This window comes from Stegodyphus dumicola, chromosome X2 (genome assembly GCF_044657685.1).
Source record: "Stegodyphus dumicola isolate Sdum_Otavi_A_Nest chromosome X2, ASM4465768v1".
Classification (NCBI taxonomy): domain Eukaryota; kingdom Metazoa; phylum Arthropoda; class Arachnida; order Araneae; family Eresidae; genus Stegodyphus; species Stegodyphus dumicola.
In genome coordinates this window covers 77746105-77766903 of record NC_140781.1, presented here as the reverse complement: position 1 = coordinate 77766903, position 20799 = coordinate 77746105, and the positions used below count along the sequence as shown (strand labels likewise).

At 33.4% G+C, this 20799-nt stretch overlaps 1 protein-coding gene across 2 annotated transcripts in view; it reads left to right on the top strand.

Annotated features, from left to right (window-relative positions):
• LOC118184476 (histone-lysine N-methyltransferase NSD3-like) overlaps positions 1-18309 on the top strand; it is a 339671-nt gene extending 321362 nt beyond the window's left edge. For both annotated transcript variants that reach the window (XM_085809719.1, XM_085809718.1), the window contains exons 20-23: positions 1889-1989; positions 6799-7012; positions 10950-11204; positions 18110-18309. In XM_085809719.1, coding sequence (XP_085665845.1) covers positions 1889-1989; positions 6799-7012; positions 10950-11204; positions 18110-18294 — 755 coding nt within the window. In that variant the 3' untranslated portion in view covers positions 18295-18309. The remainder of the gene's footprint in view (positions 1-1888; positions 1990-6798; positions 7013-10949; positions 11205-18109) is intronic.
• Positions 18310-20799: the final 2490 nt, after the last annotated feature.

The following is a 20799-nucleotide window of genomic DNA, read 5'->3' as shown; positions in this document are numbered from 1 at the left end:
TTAAAACAAAAGGAGCAGATTTGAGGGAACTGCAGATCTACTATAGGAAGATGTGCTCAAAATTATTTGAGAACAAGTCGTGTTATGATGATTGTGCATCTCAACCCCTTTAAAAAAAAAAAAAAAAAAGACCCACTTTACTGCTATAAGACAACGACAGGTATGTATGATTTTCCTGTACAGCTTTGGTAAGACTTTTCAAATGCATACTGTACTTCAAGGACGGGTCTTTAGCTTGCTGTTGTATTGTTCATATTTGGAGATTAACCTGCAGCTAGTACTGCAAAATATGCTGAGATACTTTGTATAACTCTTCATATTGTTTTTTGGACAAGGTTCAGGTGCATGTAGCACATCCTGTGGCTCATGCTTTGTCCCTTGGTGCCAAAATCTGCTTTACTGTCTGTTCACCATAATCCCTACACTTAAAGTGCCTCTGACTATAATTTGACTTCTTAGAAAGGAATCATTTTTTGGCAGTTCATCATTTATATGCAAATTTTTCCAGAAATATATCTGGCAAAAGACCAATCCATATAAGTCCACAAAAGAACAGACTTTGCTACAAGTATAATAGAACTTTCACATTCTTGGTAGTTGGTTGTACTCAACGTTGGTAATTTATGGTGAAAGACAGTACAGTCAAAAGTTGTTAATCCGGACTCGTCAGGACTTCAGCGATTCCGGATTATCGATTTTTCCGGATTATAGATCATCAATTTAAATCTCGTAAGATGGCATGCAGAAATTCTAAAATTAAAAATATGAAACCATAATTTATGAAATAAAGACCAATTATGATCTAAAGGGTATCAAAATTTACAAAAAAAAAGCTTAATATTTATTTGTTTACTTTATTAAACATTTCTTTCAAAAGTAAGTTAGTAAGTTGTAAGTTGTTTAAGTTGCTTCGTTTTATGTGATAATACTTTCTCATTAATTCTATAAACAGACATAATTTCTTGTTCAGTTACAAAGTTCCGCTGTTCAAGTCCCATAATTGCTGTGCCGAGAATACCGACTAACTTGTCAATCAAAATTTTTTCGTTTTCACTAACCTCTCTGTCACCTTCTTCATGTCTTTATCCATTTTTTGCAGCAATTCCACTTTTTGTTTGATGGACATCGAAACATACTTTTGTTTTGTAGATCCTTTGGGAGCTCCAGCATCGGAAATTCTATTTGACCTAATCGAAAGTTCAAGTTTACTTTTATAAAATTGCTCTTACAGTCTGCAAAAAATAATAAGCCGGATCCAATTCGAAGATTAAGGAACAACGCAATCATCAACATTAACTGAAATAGATAATTAGATAATTTTAGCTTATACCGTCCGTTATACATAAAATGCGCACGCGGAAATGTATTCTGCGCTTGTGCACACGCATATGCGCAGTCGTAAAGGTCTTACACTCACGCGTAACCGCCTATGCGTATGTGTCAACGCGGCGCATGCGCAGAAAGTTTTTAGCTTTGAGGTCCAGATTATAGATCGTTTTGGATTATGGGTGTCCGAATTAACGACTTTTGACTGTAGACGTTTTACTGAAATATCTTGTTTTAGTTGTACTCACAAGTAAATAATTGACACTGTTAGAATTCCAGTTTTCATATTTATACAGCTATATATATATATATACACTGTATCATTTGCTTTAATGTCATTTTGGGCCTTTAAGAGCAATCTGTTATGATCTGATGTATTTTTGGAGGCATGGGAACAATTGCTTTATTCTCATATAAATGAATGTACTTTTTCATTTGATTCAGTTGGGCTTATGACAGTTTTTCTGTTTTGCTCTACTTTCATATAATGTAAGCACCTGTATTTCAGTTTCTAATTTTTTTTTTTTTTTTTTTTGTAGAGTACTTTTATTCCTCTTTTCAGGTGAAGAACTAGCATTTAATTCAGAATGTGATAGATGTTGCCAACAGAAATCCTTTTGTGGCTATGCAAATTGCAGTGGTATTGGGAGAAATTTGTCTTCGGTAAGTTTTATACTATATATTATTTTAAGAGACTGCTTATGCTGGTATCTAATGATAATTTTTGATTTGATGACTTTCAGAATGCAAGAAACTTATCATCAAACCAGGACAGTCACAGTCTAAGCTGGACCTTTATTAAGATTACATATGTTGTCACACTTGTTCTATTTTAAATAAATTTCACTGTAATATTGTTAAAAGCAAATCTACAAAATCTTCACAGCCAGTTTTAAAACAAATGTAGCTTTAAATGTTTACCACAAAATAAATTCAGGTATACATTATATTTCTATAAATCCTATATGTTTACATAAGGGCTGGTTCTAGATAGGTGAATTAATCCCAGAAAATACAATATATATATAAAATACCAGATTAATGTACAGGAATTTCTGCATTATATGTATTTTCAAGTACCATTAATACATTTCTAGGAAAGGAACAATTTTCTGCATTCTTCTGGCTGAATAAACCTAAACTGGGCGTTATTAACCCTGAAATTTTGAATGTCATTTGCAGTTAATATTAGGGTACATTAGTGTTATGTGTAATATTTAGATTTATTTTATGTACATAGCTTTAAAGAGCATATCTGTTATTTGACTGATAAAGCTAATACACTTTATATAGAAGTCAAATTGTAAAGTCTTTCCCTTTGATATTCATGTTGTGCAGCAAAATTGGGGCATATTTTTGTAGTTTTGGGGAAAATTATTTAATGCTTTCTTAATAATTTGAAGTATGGATTTATATCAGGTATTCAGTTGAAGCTGTATAAACAGGAGCACCATAAAGGGCGAAATAAGCAATTTTGTAGCCATGGGGAAATAACTTTGGTTTAATTTTGAATTATAAAGGCAGAGCTCAATTTTATTGAAATGTACTACTTCATTCAGTGAATAAGTGACAAAATGACAATCTCGAATGTTTTATGATCTTTGGAATTCGGTGGAAAATCATTACTTGAGACATCCTTGCTAATTAGTTGTAAACAATTTTGAGAAATTGTATCTCCGGATTTAGATTTCAAATCCAGAATAAATAAACTGAGAAGTGAGAGTGCTGAAAATAACTAAAATTTTTAGTAATTTACATATTACAATTCCGTTGCTGATAGGTAATTAGGTATTGTATTTTCATTGTCGCTCATATGGATGAAAAAAATTGCTAATGCGAAGTTTAAATTTAACAAATTAGACTTTTAATGATAATTAAAAATTTATTTTCATAATGTGTTCATGTATATCATGTCACTGATATGATATAATTCTTATATTATGTCCGTATCAAATTTCATTAAAATATGTACGTTGGTTCTGAAGATAATTGACCAAATGTGAAAATACTCTTAATTCTGAATACCACCAGTGTATTAGCTAATAGACCTTCCCCAGTTATGTATTGATTGTGAGTTTTATTTTAATTTCTAATGGTGCTGTCATCTTAGCCATAGACTAATGTTTTCCATGTTGTATGTGTTCCCATGGCTGTATAATGTGGATTTCTTCTCCACCATCAGTATCAGAATGCATTTCTTCTTTGACATCAGTGAATTGTTCCATATCTTAACTAGCAAAAAATCCTAACAATTTCCTTAAAAGTATGAATGAATCTATTTTTCCATTTAAGAGACCGATTTAACTGCTGGCTATGTTTGCTTTTGTAACGTGTAATGAGAAGTAATTCTCATTGCATAATAGAGGTGAATTTATGAAAACGGCAGATATATTTTGTGCTAAAATTTTGTACTAATTTCTATTTGAAATCCACTTGGAGGGCATAGGAAAAAATATTACACTAGTACACATGATTGTCTTATAGTGAAGAAATCGATTAGTGTTTTCATATACTTAATGAGCAGACCTGTCTTACAAGGGAATGCTAGTATTTCACTTGGAAAAGTTGCAGCGAGCGAGTGTTTTGAGAACTGTTGATGTCGATTGATATGTGAAAGTGACTCAGGCTTCTGCATATGTTTTAGGAAACTGTAGTTTTAATGGTTAAAATTACTCTGCTCATAAACAAATATACAAGAATATAAACAGGTAAGGTGAGTACATGGCCTTCCCCATGGTATCGGACTGTATATTTTCCTACGAACTTCTATTGCTGTTGTTGCCTTTTCCTCTGGATTCTGACGCTGCCAGCCAAGCTCCAAAAGATGGTTGACTCTAAGGAAGTCAGTCATACTCCAGATATATCCAAACAGACCGAAATATGTTTAGCAAAAGTGATGTTCTCAGCACTTGGTGCATGTGGGAAAGATTTCATGCTGTCTTTGAAAGAGAGGCACTTAATGTGACCGCTGGCAACATGCGAGTGCTCTATCTGGGAGCTCCTGTCACACCCAAAGCTTAGAGTCCAGCAATGCCTGTTAGTGAAGAAACAGTGTTGAGTGGGGGGACAAGCATTTCCAGCATGATTTGTAATTTTTTCAGAGTAGAGTTCTAGAGAAGGGAGCTCAAATACCACAGCCCTCCATTTCTGATTTGTTCACCATTTTGTTGCCATAAAGATTCACATGATAATGATCCACTGTAAATGGATATTGTGGTGCTCTGAAATTAGGTGTAGTTTTTGTAGGGCAGAGGTGCTGATTTTGTCAGAATCCGGTCGAAAGGCAACAACATTAACAGAAGTTCATAGGAAAATATACAATCCAATACCATGGGGAAGGCAATGTACTCATCTTACCTGTTTATATTCTTATATATTTGTTTATGAGCAGAGTAATTTTAACCATTAGAACTTTGGTTTCTTAAAACATATGCAGAAGCCTGAAATATATAACTGTAGCTCACTACAAAATCTTCATAAAAGGAGTCCTTTTATGAAGATATTGTAGTGAGCTACAGCTATCATATAAAATCCACTCATCACCAAAATTCTCTTCTTTTTAGTATAGGCTTGAGCCCCAAATTGATAGCTATCATGTCATTCGTAAAGACAGAGCAGTCATTTGGATTGTGATGACAGTAATTTTTTCCTCAGATGTATCAATATAAATGTCATTACTTGCATGATTAACAATTTTGCTGCCATCTCTGAAGATCTTTATTGCATTTTGGGGAATGGTGCTTGTGACTTGTAAATCCAATTGTCTTAGGTATTTACTGAGAAAATACAGGAAAGTGAAACAGTGAAAGTGAACCCTGAAAAGTCCAACAACTTTGTAGTGATTCAAGCAATGTTGTAGTGAGTGAGGCTCAACATTGCAAGAAAGTATCTCTGAGACTCAACTAGGCCAAAAGGGCTGTTTTTTTTAAAAATCTTTGTTGGTTTTTCTACTTATTTAGGTACATTGAAGTTTTCTTGTATTGGCCATAACTAGAGAAATTGTTAAAGTATTTAACAAGGCCAGCTAGTCTTTTAGGGTGGAGAGGTTACAAATTGGCCTTAAAAAGGAACATTTCTGTAGTGCAACTGTGCCTCTGTAATAATACGAGCTATACTTAACTGAACTTTTTCTAATTTCTGCGGATTGGAATCAGAGGCACAACAATAAATTGGAAATCCAAACTCAAATAAGGGTTGAATGAGTATCAAATAACTAGTTCGGAGGGTAGTCACATCAGTTTAGCACTCCCTACCCACAATGTATTTAAGAATGTTACTTGTTTTTTACTGTCTTGCACTGTATGTTCAATATGTTTCTGACATGTGAATTTAGTGTCAAAAATAAATACCAGATATTTAGGATGCTTCTGGTAGATATGTTCCTGACTATTCAGCTGGTATTTGTATATGTGCTTATTTGTAGTAAAAAAGTAACAATGGATTTGGCTGGGTTAAAACATACGTTCATCTCTGCAGCAAAGTTGGACAAAGGTGCTAGAAAATTATTGAGTTTCATTTCTATTTTAGTTATATTAGTATCTGAACTTCAGACAACAGTATCATCTGCAAATATTCCAATTTTTATACCCCAAGTAGGCACTTTCTTCATTCCAGCTATATATATGGTGAAATGGATGGGGCTGATAACGGATCTCTGAGGGTCACCTTGGTTAAGTTCATCAGAGCTTGAGATAGTTTTATTAACTTTAACGTCTTTGCTGCAAAAGTTTGCTATCCATGATAAAGTATTTCCTCGAATGTTAGAAGTGTCATGTACTTTTAAAATCAGTTTGTGCTTCCATGCTCAATCAAAGGCTTTCCTGAGGACCTGTGGAGCACTGCGATATGAAGGGTAGGTTCGAAATTCTTTAGCATCTCTTGCACTTTGACAGAAATACAGAACTTGATCTGTAGTCCTTTGGCCTCCTCTAAACCCAGACTATACAAGGTTTTAATTTTTTACAATCTAGGTAGTATTGGTTTTTACAATCTAGGTAGTATTGGATCCTTATTAAAATCATTTTTTCCATTATTTTGCATACAAGTCAGATCTTCTATGTGAAACATCTGCATGGTTTTTTTGGGGGGGGATAGAGTATGGGTAATTGCTATGTAATTACTACTGACTTCTTCACATAAGAAAAATTTTGATCGAAAATTATGGTTTCATGTGAATTTTAGGGTTGACTTAGAGACTTCTGAAGGCTTTTTAGCTGCATGGAAAATATTTAAAAGTGCGTATATTGTCTTATTCTTAGAAACTTTGTTTAACCCATTCGCTGCTTGTTTTTCAAGATACTGATGTTCAAATGTGTGTGTCTGATTCAAGTTTATAAATTTAATTGAAATTAAAAAATTATATACATTGCTACAATCTATTAATTACCATGTAGAACTCTAAAACAATAAATGTGATAAGATGTTAGAATGACTTATGTTTTATGTGTTTGTAAATTTATAATTCATTTTCAGATCTTCAAAATTTCAAAATCATTAGAAAATAAAGAGCATGTGATGAATAAAGCCCCTATTAGAAGGAAGTCAAAACGAAAGACTGAAACGGACGATGGGGAAGATAATCATTGTTTCATTTGTAAAAATCCCGGATCTCTTCTTTTATGCGATAAAAAAGGATGTATCAGAGCTTACCACATTCGCTGTATTGGTATGGAGACCATACCAGAAGGTGAATAAGAGTTTTGAAAATTCATTGTGTAATTTATTAATAGTGTCTTTCCTTTTTCCTGCCCTTAGTCCAGCAGCTGACACAATTTGTATGCTTCATTTAGCAGAAAGGTTTTTGGTTGTTTGTGGAAACAACATGCATGCAGTAATCATAAAACAGTATCATTTTCATTGATAATGGGCCTCATTGTTTGGTGTAACTATAGGACCAATGTTAACCCTCTGACTGCTCAATTTGTGGACTGAAATCGCTTCAAAAATTGTGTTTATTTATTTATTTATTTATTTTTAATCTTTTAAATCTGTGTATATTAGAGAATTGAAAAATGCATTTTTGCTTTCTAGAAAATACACTGGTGTGCAAAAATTAAGGACGAGGTGGTTTTTTCAATATAACATTGTGCAAAAGCTTTCCAAATCAACACAAATAATACCACAAGACGTAAGAACATGGGTAATGTAAGCAAAACCGTCCCAAAAAGGAAATCAAAAGAATAAAATGGAACTTTATTGAAAAAGTTGCATGGAGCGCAATGTGACTGAAGGCCGAAACATCCATGTGACAGGTGTCCAGTAAGAAACATTAAGAATTTATTACGGAATATGATCTCCCCTGACTGCTGGGCAGGTTTAGCATCATTTGTTCATGCTGAGTATGAGGTTGTCAATGAGTTGTTGTGGCACTGTTGCCTATTCCACTCGTAGCACCAATCGCAAATCCGGAATCGTTACTGGTGATAAGTTACGTTCTGCCACGTGTCTCCATATAAAGCCCTATACATGCTGGATGGGCTTTAGGTCTGGAGACCTTGCTGACCTTCTTAGAAGATGTGAAGGTCAGTACGGCTAGCAAGCATTATGCCTCCCCAAACGAGAAATCCACGACCTCCGAACCAGTCCTATTTGATGATGTTAGAGGGGTTATTGCGAGATCCCTGCTCTCTCCAGATGTGTGTGCATCTAGAATCGCTACTCAGACTAAATCTGCTCACATCTGCTAAGAGTACTCGATCCCACTGATTATCTGTCCAATTATGGTGTTACCTGCACCACAGAAAATGCCTATTCCGATATAGGCATTAATGGCATACGCCATACAGGTCGTCATGCAAACAGACAACCATTGTGCAGGTTCCTGGCCATGGTAAAACACGATATCGGTTGTTCAATCGCCTGTTCCATGTGTCTTGAAATTTCTCCCTCCGACTGCCACCTGTTCCTCTTTGCCTGTAGGGAAATAAACCAGTCATGTGCTGCCGTGGTTGCTCGTGAGCAACCACTGCTGATCTGTCGGATAGCTGTTCCAGTAGTCTGAAATGCTCTCCAAAGTCGTGAAAGATTGCTGTGTGCAATCCCGAACTTCTTAGCCACACTTGTTACCTTTCGACATGCATCAGTCTTTCCAATAATTCGACCTCGGGTAAAATCATCCAGATGTCATCTAACAGATTGATTGTTCAACATTTCACACTGAGGCATCAACTCGACATCGTTTAAACTGATATACGCCATGCAATAGCTTTCCAGAAATGCTGGGCTCACACCTCCAGCAATCTTTATATTCCTCCGACACTCCCCCATTATGTCTAGCTGCAAAAATGCGCATATGCTACCGTACCTGACCCTAGTTAATCTCCTGATTCATCTTTCAGTCTGAGTTTCCTCTTCGTTTCGCTGATAAGCTAATTTTTTAATTTCGTCCTTAATTTTTGCACACCAGTGTATTTTTTTATATAAAGCACTGAGGGAAAAATACCTTAGAAATGCAGTTAAGTATGATAGAGTTCAAAACAGGGTTCAAGGCATAGTCCAACTTCACAGTCTTTGCACCAGATTCAATAAATCTAATTAATAATCAATCTAATTATTAATCTAATCAATGACTAATTAATAATTCAACAATTTAATTAAATATTGAAGATAATCGCTGAATGTTTTCTAGCAGCCATTTCTGTAAGAAAAAAGCGGCAAAAAGTGGAATTTGGACGGTAATACCACGTGCCTTCAAACGCCACAATTTAGTGCACAACTGACAATATCTGTTGGCCAAAATGTTAACTAAACTTCTGATACTGTATATAATTTATTTCAGTAGTTAAATGGGGAAAAAACTGGATGCGCTCCTCAATAAAGGAAGAAAAATGCATGCCCGCGGAAATCGCAGGATGGGCAGATTTTGCTAAATTTGAGTTGCCCGTGGAAATCGCATGATGAGCTGCCAGATGGTTAAGATGCTGTGTGACACAGCTAAAGATTATGGCAAAGACAGGAATAATTTAAATTTGTTTTCCTTGTTCATTATTACTACTATAGCCACATAAGAATCCATAAATACTTTACAGCTATTTTTGCAGCTAATTTGAGATAAGTTTTGTTGTTAAAATTTGAGTTTATAAAAATTAGTCATCATAAGATAATTAAAAATGAGATGAAATAACTTTCTGGACTTCTTCCATTAATATTTTGGTATAAATTTATAAAATATAATTGAATGCTCGCATAGTATCTTTGGATACCAGTTGACTTCAGAACCTTTTTGGTGGAAATCCCAGCATTTATATCATCCTTATAATCAGTTTTGTTGAAGTGATTGCTGCTTATCTTAACATTCTTTCTGTTGAACATATTTTTTGTTGGCTATCTGGGCAGCTATCTTCTTAACGAATCCCTCTGATTTGAATCAGATCAAATGCATAAGTTCATTTGCAGTTTCTGACACAAAATTAGTACTCTTCAGCATATTGTAATGCCCCAAGGCAGCACAACTAAGTAGTTGTTGAGCAGTAACTTCATGGCTTTTACATTTGGCATAAATTGGAAATGTTTTAGTAACACTTGAATATATGAGTGTCCTTTAATATCCTGAAGTCAACCAGGCCAGAGGCGTTGGTCCTTCCTGTCACCTTCGAAACCAATAATAGTACCAGGACTTGCATTATGATACCATATGTTGATAGCTGTCTAATTGTTAGTTAAAGCCCTTCTCAAGCATAGTTCAAGATAGGTCAAAGGTTTAGCGTAAACATTAAACACGTATCATTACCTAGATAATCAGAGATATATTAGAGACCTGAGAGGAATTAAATTTATTGAAAAAAAATCAAGACCTTGACCCATTCTTCTGTCCTCCATCTACAATGGAAACCACATCATGCAAATCTAAAATATAATAATATAACTGATACACTAACAAAGGAGGGTACTTCCATGACTGATTAGCCCAAAGGAGCATTTAGCTCAGGGAGGCTATTCGTCTCGAAATGGTATTTTGTGTCAGTTTGCTATGCATTCTGTATCACTTTTTTAATTGTTGCCAATAAATATTATTGCCGTGTATTATGTTTAAAGAAATTAAATAATTAAGAATCTACATGAATGCATGTTTTTCACACTGTGAAAAAATGACACCTAGACATCAAATTTTGAGTAATGTAATTGTCCACCCAAACATGTACACCTCGAAGCCTAAATTTTAAATTTCGAATTAGTTTTATTAACCGTCAGAGTCGATGATTTCAAAGCAAGCAAAGGCAACACTAAACACACACAAAAAAAGAGGGGTATCTCTCCAGCATGGTGAGACTCTCTCTTGGAAATTCTAAAGATTTGCTGTTTTTAAATATTTTGTAATATTGCCATTGAATTGAACTTTATGTGGCTTAAATGCAAAGAACATGATATTTAATAAATAAAGGTAACACAAAAGACTAAAAAACGCCCCTTTGGTGTAATATATAAGCTGGATGGTTTCAGATGTTTTTAAATTTCATTTTATTTATTTTGAGAATTTATGATGGGATGAACTTTCTTTAAATTATTATGCAAAATTTTTATTTATATTTTCTATAAATGAGTTGCAAATCAAAAGCAGGTTTAAAAGTGCTAGTCTGAAATACTGTTATTTTATTGTTTTAATAAAGTATTCATTTTTTTTATAGGAGATTGGATGTGTCCTTTGCATATTTGCAGTATTTGCTGTTCGGTAGCATACTACTTTTGTTCAAATTGTCCAGTTTCGTATTGTCAAAAACATTTACCATCAGGCCTGAAGATATGGGGCAAAAAATTTAGATGTGATAATTGTCAGAGACCTCATGAGCCCTGTTCTTCAACAGAACCTTCAGAAAATCCGAATTCATGGGTTGCATTAGTGAGCCACAGCTCATCAGCTCCATCTCTAAATCAGTATCCAGGTAATGTAGACCAAATGTCACCTCACATTTTATGATAATTTACTAGAAGAAATAACATTAATGTAAAATGTCTTAAGAGGTGCATTTAAAAGGACATTTATTACTTATGTTTAATCAGATTTTCTGTGCAAGGACATTTATTACTTATGTTTAATCAGATTTTCTGTGCAAGGACATTTATTACTTATGTTTAATCAGATTTTCTGTGCAAGCATGCAGTGTGGCATAGATGTCTCATTTTCCTTTGAAACTGTGTTTGTGTGCTCTTGTATGCTAGATTATTAATGCATTTATGGTTAGAGATTTTATTTTTTCACATTATTTATGTAGTTACAAGTTTTTCTATAGTTTTCAAAAATGTAAACATATGTATAGTAAAAGTAATTTGACATGATCTGTAAGATCTAATATGGATATTTTAACTTCCTTGAAGAGACATTATTTTGAGCTGGAAAGCTTTCCGAATTATGAAGCTGCCCTATAGAGAGGGAAGGAGTTATCTAAGGGAAATATATATGAAAAGGAATAAAGTAAACCACAGGCATATGGTGAAAAATGCTTGAATTGTAAATTGCTTTTCCATCTAAACTTCTTTTATTTGTTTACGTTGTTATGTCTTAAAAACTTCCAAAATAATGTCTCGAAAATAACTCGCACTCTGCTAAAGATGTAAAAATTATTAATTGGTCATTTGAAATATATAACTCCTGTGTTTTATGTTGTGCCTCAATACATTTTTCACAATAATTTGAATCTTTTATTGTAAAGGTTGAAATGTGGATAACACTGCAGAAATATATTGCATATAAGTTTTAACATTTTTGTGTTCTTATAATGTTTTCATTTGTGTAACTTTGCTTCGGTCTATATATACTTCTCTCTATATATATACAATATGTAACTTTGCTTCTCTATAAATATAATGTATTTTGTGTAAATAAATATCAAACGAAAATTTAAAAAATTAAATGTCAGTGTTCAAACTGAGACCCATTGTCGTGCTTTCTGATTGTTCAACATGCAAACAAATTTTGTGGAGATATTTTAATTTTTGAATTTTCAGTATCATGTAGTGCTTCTTAATAAGGCAGTTTTGTTTGCACAGAATTATTTGTTGCATACGCAGTAATTATAGTGCTTCTCAGTATCTCCGTGGCTCACTGGATTAAACGACAGTGGTGATGTAAGCCAGGTTTAAAGCCTGGCAAGTAGACTGGTTTCATTGACTCTTTTGTTGTTTTCCTTATTTGCCATGTAAATATGAGCGAGTTTTGCTTAGCTTTAGCTTATCTTAGCCAGTTTCGCTTAGCTTCCATTAGCTTAGCCAGTTTTCCATAGCAGTTATTCTTCACTTTGTGCAATCTCACTTTTATCAATGTTCACCTTTAAAAAAGATTAGGAACAAAGGTTATGTTTCAGCTTTCTTCTTTTATGAAATGATAGCCAAAATTTATGACTTATTACATAGGATGTTTAAAACAGTTTTTGTGGGATATTAAAATTACTTGTGATGAACTACACAATAGAAAAAGAAGTGCTGGATTTTCGGCAGCCTGACATACAGTCTTACTTCAAACATTTGGTAACCAAAAATAACTTGAAATTTTTTATTTCGACATTTTATCAGGCATGCTTTGGCATTATAAACAGAGTGTCTTATGGATAGAAATGAAAGGTACAGGTAGTAGCTAGGCCAGTGCTTCCGTAGAACCACAGGTGATTGAGGTATTTAGGCATCTGTTTGACGGTGTCAACATCAAGGACATTTATTTGTACTGTATCACCAGTCTGAGCTGGAGGATTTTCTTTTAAGGTTTGTAATTTTTTTTTTTTTTTTTTTTTTTGGCCTTTAGTAGAAGTTTGTTTAGTGGCGACTCATTTTATCGAAATAAACATGTATTATTCATTCAGGGTTGATATGAAGATGTGGTACGTTGCAACTCCTATTCAATATTTCCTATGGAATATGTTCTCTGGTCTGATTACTGTTCAGATTTTTTCTTCAAAAGTTTTAGCAATTTCTTGGCTAGAATATTTGTGATATAGCCAGGCACAGATGTTGTGATTCTGTGCCCTTTTTCGGCTTAGCACCAAACATTGCTTTATAAGGCTGCAGTCTGTTTTTTGCACTATGTTGTGTACTTTGCAAAAAGGCAAAGGGCAAACTATCTGCCCTTTTTTTTTTTTTTTTTGTATTTTTATGGTTCATCCATGCAATTATTATTTTCTTTATGTTCTGATTGGTTATTTCAGCTGAGCCTTGTGTGTGACTATGACAAGGCTTTCTGTCAACTATTTCAACTTCTTTCCACATTGAACCAACAAGAAACCTCTATAGTGTGTTGTAGACAGTGCTGCCACCATATCAATAATTTCTTCCAAAACAGCTAGACAATTACATTTAAAAGTACAATGTGTTAGATCATTTTCAGTAACCCAAACTAAGGGGCAAATAATCTTCAACAAAATATGTTGCATACAGATGAAAATTGGACAAATTAAGTAACCAAATTACCTTGTTTGTTCTTGATAATAATTTGAATTATGTAATTTTAGGACTTAATGAATGCAAATTATTTAAGTTGAATATTGTACTAATTTTAAAATTAAACAGAGTTCTATTGTACTTAATGATGACTGGCATGTTGACAGCTGACCATATCTTTACACCTCCAACTGCAAGATGGTACAACAAATGTTTATCCATGTGTTAATAATGATGATAATGTAAGAAATTTTCCAACCTCTAAATCTCTGACTACAAATCCAAAGGAATCAGTTTCTCAGTCTAACATTTATGTGAAAAATGCTGTTTCTAATAATGTCGATAAAAAAAGAGTATAACTTAAAAAAATTGTTAATGATTATTCGTCTGTGTTTTCTAAAAATAAGTATGATGTAGGAAAAATTAATATTGAACCTCAACGAATTAATTTAGCTTCTGATTTGCCTGTATCATTAAGACCTTTTAGAACATCCCCTATGGAAGAAGAGGAAATTAAGACCCACATTGATCAATTATTACAAGCAGGTATAATTAAAGTTGTAGCCCATATTTGTCACTTGTGACTTTAGTACTTAAACGTGAGGAAGGTAAGAAAACTAGATTATGTATAGATTATCGAAAATTGAATTCCCTAGCTAAAACAGATGCAAATACCCTTCCTTGCATCAACACTTTGTTAGACAAATTAAGTAAAGCAAAAGTATTTTCTACAATTGATTTGAGATCTTTTTTCTAGCATATCCCTATTCACCCTGCAGATACTGAGAAATTAGCTTGTTTGCAAGAATTTTGGCTTATTCGAGTGGTTAAGACTCCATTTTGGTTTCAAAAATGCTCCTGCAATTTTAACAGAACAATAACACGAATATTAACAAAAAATAAAATCAATTTCGCTTGCAGTTACTTTGATGATATAATCATTTACTCTTCCTCTGAGAAGGAACATTTAGAACATTTAAAAATTTTATTTGAGGTGTTTAAAGAGGAGCATATTAAATTGAATCGAAACAAGTGTGTGTTCGCCAGAGATCAGATCACATTTCTTGGCTATGAAATAAAAAATGGTAGAATAATTCCCGATAACCATAATATAGAAGTTATTAAGAAACTTATAAACCCCAGTAACACCAAAGAGTTACAAAGAGTTTTGGGAAGTGTGAATGTCTATCATAGATTCATTCCAAATTATGCAACTATTAGAGCTCCATTAAATAGACTGTTGAAAAATGATGTCAAGTGGGAATGGGATGACCAACGTCAAAAAGCTTGTGACGCATTGAAAAGAATACTGATTTCCAAACCTGTTTTACAATTGTATGATGCTAGTAGGCCATGTCATATTTTTGTTAACGCTTCTCAAACTGCTGTAGGAGTTGTTTTGAAACAACCAGAGGAAAATGATGTCCTTCACCCTGTATCATATCATTCCTGAACTTTAAGAAATTATCAGAAAAATTATACGATTACTGAGTTAGAATGTTTGGCCATAGTAGATGCCCTAGTTAAATTCTATTACTATCTTCATGGACAACAATTTGTTGCACATACTGACCATGTGGCCCTGATTTGTCTCAAAAATGTTAAAAATTTAAAGACTTCCTTTGGTCACTCAAACTGAGTATGTTCAATTATGAAGTAAAATATCAAAAGGGCTCTACAAATATTGAAATTGACATGCTTTCTAGACATCCTGTTTCACAGTACCTCCAACATTGTGTACATTTACTTGATAGAAATGAAATGATCCAACAGCAAAAACTGATAATGTCTGCGGGAAAAAATTACCAAGAAATAAATGATATGATGATAATTAAGAAAAACAATTTTTATAAAATTGTAGTACCTAAATCTCTAAGATTAAAATTGTTGAGTAAAACCCATGAAAATTTTGGTCATCCGGGAGTTCAAATTATGCTTAACTTAATCACCTCTCAATATTATTGGCCTCATATTAGCAAAGATATTGGAAACATTATCATACTTGTCAACTTAATAAAAAGAAAGATGTACCCCCAACTGACAAACCTTTCGAATGTCTCTCTATTGACATTGTGGAAGGATTTAATTACTATAATTCTACAAAATATATTTACATATAATTATTGACCATGCAACAAGATATGTCTGGACTTTTCCCTCTAAACATGTAACTTCAGAAACCTATGCCAATTGTCTAAAACAAATATTTCAAATACAAGTCCCAGAAAAAATTCTGAGTGACAGGAATGCAGTCTTCACTTCCTCTAGATTAAAAAATTTCTTAAAAAGCATAATGTTAAACAACTTTTAACTTCATCTCATCATCCCCAGACAAATGGTAAAGTAGAAAGAGTAAATCAGTCAATAGTAAGTCAACTAAAATGTAAAGTAAATTCTTCTTCTATAAAAGTTCCATAGATTAAAATGCTAAAGCAAGTTGTTATCGAATATAACAACTCCCGTCATACGGTACCTAAGTTCACCCCAGCATACTTACTATTTAGTAACCTTTCTTTTGAATCTGCAATTGATCAAAACACATACCCTTCCTTAAATGAAGCAAGGGCTTTAGCAAGGAAAAGAACTATCGAATAGCACCGAAAGAATAAAACTAGATATGACACCAGATTTGTAGAATCTAAATTTCAACCTGGAGACAGTCTTTTACAAGGAATTTGAATACCCAAATACTAGAAAATGGTCACCTCACTCTATTCAGGCTCTTATCAAATTGTGAATAAATTATCTGAAGTTAAATATGAAATCGACAGGGAAAATTTTCACACGAAGAAGCCGAGATTGTACATGCATCAAAATTAAAGTTCTATTATCCACCAGAGAACTTTAAATTACATCATGAATAAATCAAAATTTATAAATCAATAAATTATCCATAACCCTTCTTTTAGTTTTTATCCTGTCGTTCCCCTTAATAGTTGACTTATCTCTCAGTGTCTGAGAAGCTTGTCTGCCCCTTTTTCTTTACTAAGGCTCCTTCAAACTTCAGTTTCAGATTGAATGCGCTTTCCCGTGTGGTAAACACTCAATTGAGGCTATACTACAAGTAGAGTACTATACCCTCAAATTTTCTTGAGCTCATGTTTTCATATGTTTGTGTTGTAAATTGTAGCAACAGTTAAAAAAGTTAAATTTCAGTTGTTGAAACTTCTGAGTTTCATTTTATGTTTCTGCAGCATCGTGTACAAAAAACTGGTATCGACGTTGTAAGTTAAATTTTGTTTTGTTATCATTAGATTATGTTTTGTTATCATAAGATAAAAAGCGAGTGACAAAATGTTAAAAAATATAGCGAAATGTGTATTTTCAACAAGAGTGTAAGAGCTCTAGTATCCTGACATAAAAACTCCAAATGATTCCAGTGCAATGTCAAGCAATATTTCTAGTGCTACTTAAATGTTCCGGAGATCTCCAAGGAGCAATAAAAGACAGAAGATGAGCCTGAATGACAACTCTAATGATTGTACGAACTCGTACACAAACTGCGAGTGGCATGCCGTAAGATATAAACTTACAATTTTAGTTATGTTACTATCTCCTATTGCCGCGTAGGTAACCAGCAATATGTTATCAGTGCTTTATATTTTTTCTTCACTTAGTTACTATATAATAATTTCATTAATCATTTATTATATTTTATATACTATATTAATTATATTTTCAAATATTTTATGTCATATTTTATGTAAAAATTTTCTGTGCCTTGAAGTAAATCCAATCAGTTTTCCTACTCACTTAATTTCCTAATAACTAAATTTTCTGCTCTCACTATCTGGACTGTCTTGGGTCGACAGCCGCGACTCCAAGCCTTTTCAGATGGGGGGGGGAATAGTCTGTAATGATATTTGTAAATCAGTTGAGTAAACTAAATTCTAATCATAATAGAATTAGTCCTATCAGTTGAGTAAACTAAATTCTAATCATAATAGAATTAGTCCTATCAGTTGAGTAAACTAAATTCTAATCATATTCCTTAATAACATCTTGGTGATTCTTTACCTATATTGCATCCCTGTTCCTAAATTTTGGCAAAATCCTTTTTTTATTATAAATTATAACCTGTTGGCACCAGCCAAATCACCAAACTCAAATCTGTCATCCTTAAGAACACTCCTGATGAGAGGATAGCATCACCTCGTGATTTCAATTAATATCGCTGATTGGATGAGCACCATGATGCACACATATCTATAAATAAGGCTTCTCAAGGTACAGCTGGAAAGCTTGTGTTATGGATGCTAAAATAAACGTATGATTTTATATTATTCCAAAATTTGTCTCGTTCCTGTTGCCTCAGCTGCACAACACAAATAATGTATGAGATTATATATTTCATATATATATAGTAAATGCAAATTCAAATGTTCCTCAACATCTAATATATTTTGAAATTCTTGTGCAGCAGGTGGAAGATGTGGACAGCTCTGTCCTTCATCAGGACCATCCGGAACTCTGAACTCAGTGCCTGCATTAGTGAGCCAGAGCTCATCAGCTCCGTTCTTAAAAGAACATGCAGTTAAGTGGAGACCAGTGGTCTCCTTCAATTTTGCAATACTTTATTTATTAGAAGAAATAACATTAATATGAAATATCATAATTATGCATTTAAAACAGTAAGTCAGTACACATGAGTTCAACAATATTTTTTTAATTTTTTTATTAATCTTTAATCAGAGTTTGTATATGAGCATGCAGTGGAAATGCAGTTTGGCTTAGAGATCTTATTTTCTCTTTAAACTGTGTTTGTGTGCTCGATTCTTAATGGATTTATGTCTATACATGTCTTGTTTTTCATACTATTTATGTTTTCTATAGATTTTGCGAATGTGTATATACAGTCAAAAGTCGTTAAACCGGACACCCATAATCTGGAACCTCAAAGCTGCAAATTTTTTGCGCACGCGTTAATGGATAATGCATTGATGCATGCACGTAATACATTTACGCATGCGCGCGCATATGCGTGTACGCATGCGCATAATAGGTTTACGCATACGCGTTTAATGTATAACAGACGGTATAAGCTAAGCTAAAATTATCTAATTATCTATTTCAGTTAATGTTGCAGATTGCGTTGTTCCTTAATCTTCGAATTAGATCCGGCTTATTATTTTTTGCAGACTGTTAGAGCAATTTTATAAAAGTAAGTTGGCGATTATGTCAAATAGAATTTCTGATGCTGGAGCTGCAAAAGGATCTACAAAGGGAAAGCATGTTTCGATGTCCATCAGACAAAAGTGGAATTGCTGCAAAAAATGGAAAAGGGCTCCTTTGTTTCTCTAACCATTCTCAAATCTGTTTATCAATTTCACGCTGCTCTGCGTGGGGGGGGGGACGTCGCGGCGTGCAATTAACTGGAAGTTGATCTGTCAGCACTATCCTTATCTTCAGGGCAGATGTTTTTATTTTATTCGGCCTATAATTCCTTACTAAATGTGGTATTTCATCTCAATGTACTCCATCTTTGATATGATTTAAATCAAAGTGCTCATCATTATAAATATCACGAATACAAATCAAATAGTTTTCTGGTTGCAATTTTCTAATTTCGACTATGCGTAATGTATGCTTTACGCATGCGTGCATTGAAAGAAATGTTTAATAAAGTAAAAAAATAAATATTAAGCCTTTTTTTTTGTAAATTTTGCTCTTTAGATCATAATTGCTCTTTATTTCATAAATTATGGTTTCATATTTTTAATTTTATAATTTCTGCATGCCATCTTACCAGATTTAAACTGATCTCTAATCTGGAATTGCCGAAGTCCCAATGAGTCCGGATTAAAGACTTTTGACTGTATATATAGTAAATGCAATTTCAAATGTTCCTTAAGATCTACTGTACATATTTTGACTTTCCTGTGCAACAGGTGGAACACGTGAACAGACCTGTCCTTCATCAGAACCATCCGGAAATCTGAATGCAGTGGCTCCATTACTGAGGCAGAGTTCATCAGCTCCATTCTTAAAAGAATATGAAGGTGATGGAGACCAGTTGTCTTTTTAGATTCTGCAATACTTTATTTATTAGAAGAAATAACATTAATAGGAAATATAATTATGCATTTAAAACAATAAGTCAGTAAACATGAGTTCAACCATTTTTTACTAATCTTTAATCAGAGTTTGTGCGCGAGCATGCAGTGTAAATGCAGTTAGGCTTAGAAATCTCATTTTTGCTTAAAACTGTGTTTGTGTGCTAGATTCTCAATGGATTTATTTCTATACGTGTCTTGTTTTTCATACTGCAGTCAAATACCAGAAATCTGCCAACTCCTGAAATCCATGTTGCCCCTCAAAATATAAACATTTAGGTTATAGGATCTTGAAACTGCAACATGGAGTACAAATTATTGAAGAAAAAATACTTACTGGATAATGATGTCATAATAACCAAATAATAATGAGTCATAACAGAAACACCAAATTATTGACATCATGATAAAAGTTTTTTTCTCTCCATTCTGCACCAAGGTAAAAAAGCAGACAGTTAACTCTTCTTTCAAGTTCATGCTTCACCTTGTTGTACTTTCTGAGCTTTGTTATTTCACAAGAGAATAAAAAAATTATTATTATTTTTTTTTATCCAGATATTTTGTGGAGAAAATAAGAGTATTTCAAATTTCAGCGCTTTTCAATACAATGACAGATAAGAAACGCACTTGTGATTTTACTGCTTGCAACTTTAAAAAGCGTAAACACGTTGCTTCTACAGTAATGAAAAAGTGGAAATTCTGCTAAAAATGGAGGCAGGTGCTACTGCTCGATTTATAGCAGAATCGTATGGAATTGCTACACGGAGTGTGTATGATATACGGAACAATAAAGAAAAGCTGTTGATATTTTACAGTAACAGTGATTCTAACACCGGAATCTAAAATCGGAAATCTTTAAATGTGGCGAAATCGGCCAACCTCGATGCTGTCTTGTAGGAGTGGTTCTGGCAGCAGTGGAGTGATGGAGTATCTATTTCCGGACTACTCCTGAGAGAAAAGGGGAAGCAGATTCATGCTGTTTTAAAAATCACGGAGCCTAATGTAAATGAACAATATAATATAATCAGTTTATATATGTAATAATAATTTAATGCAT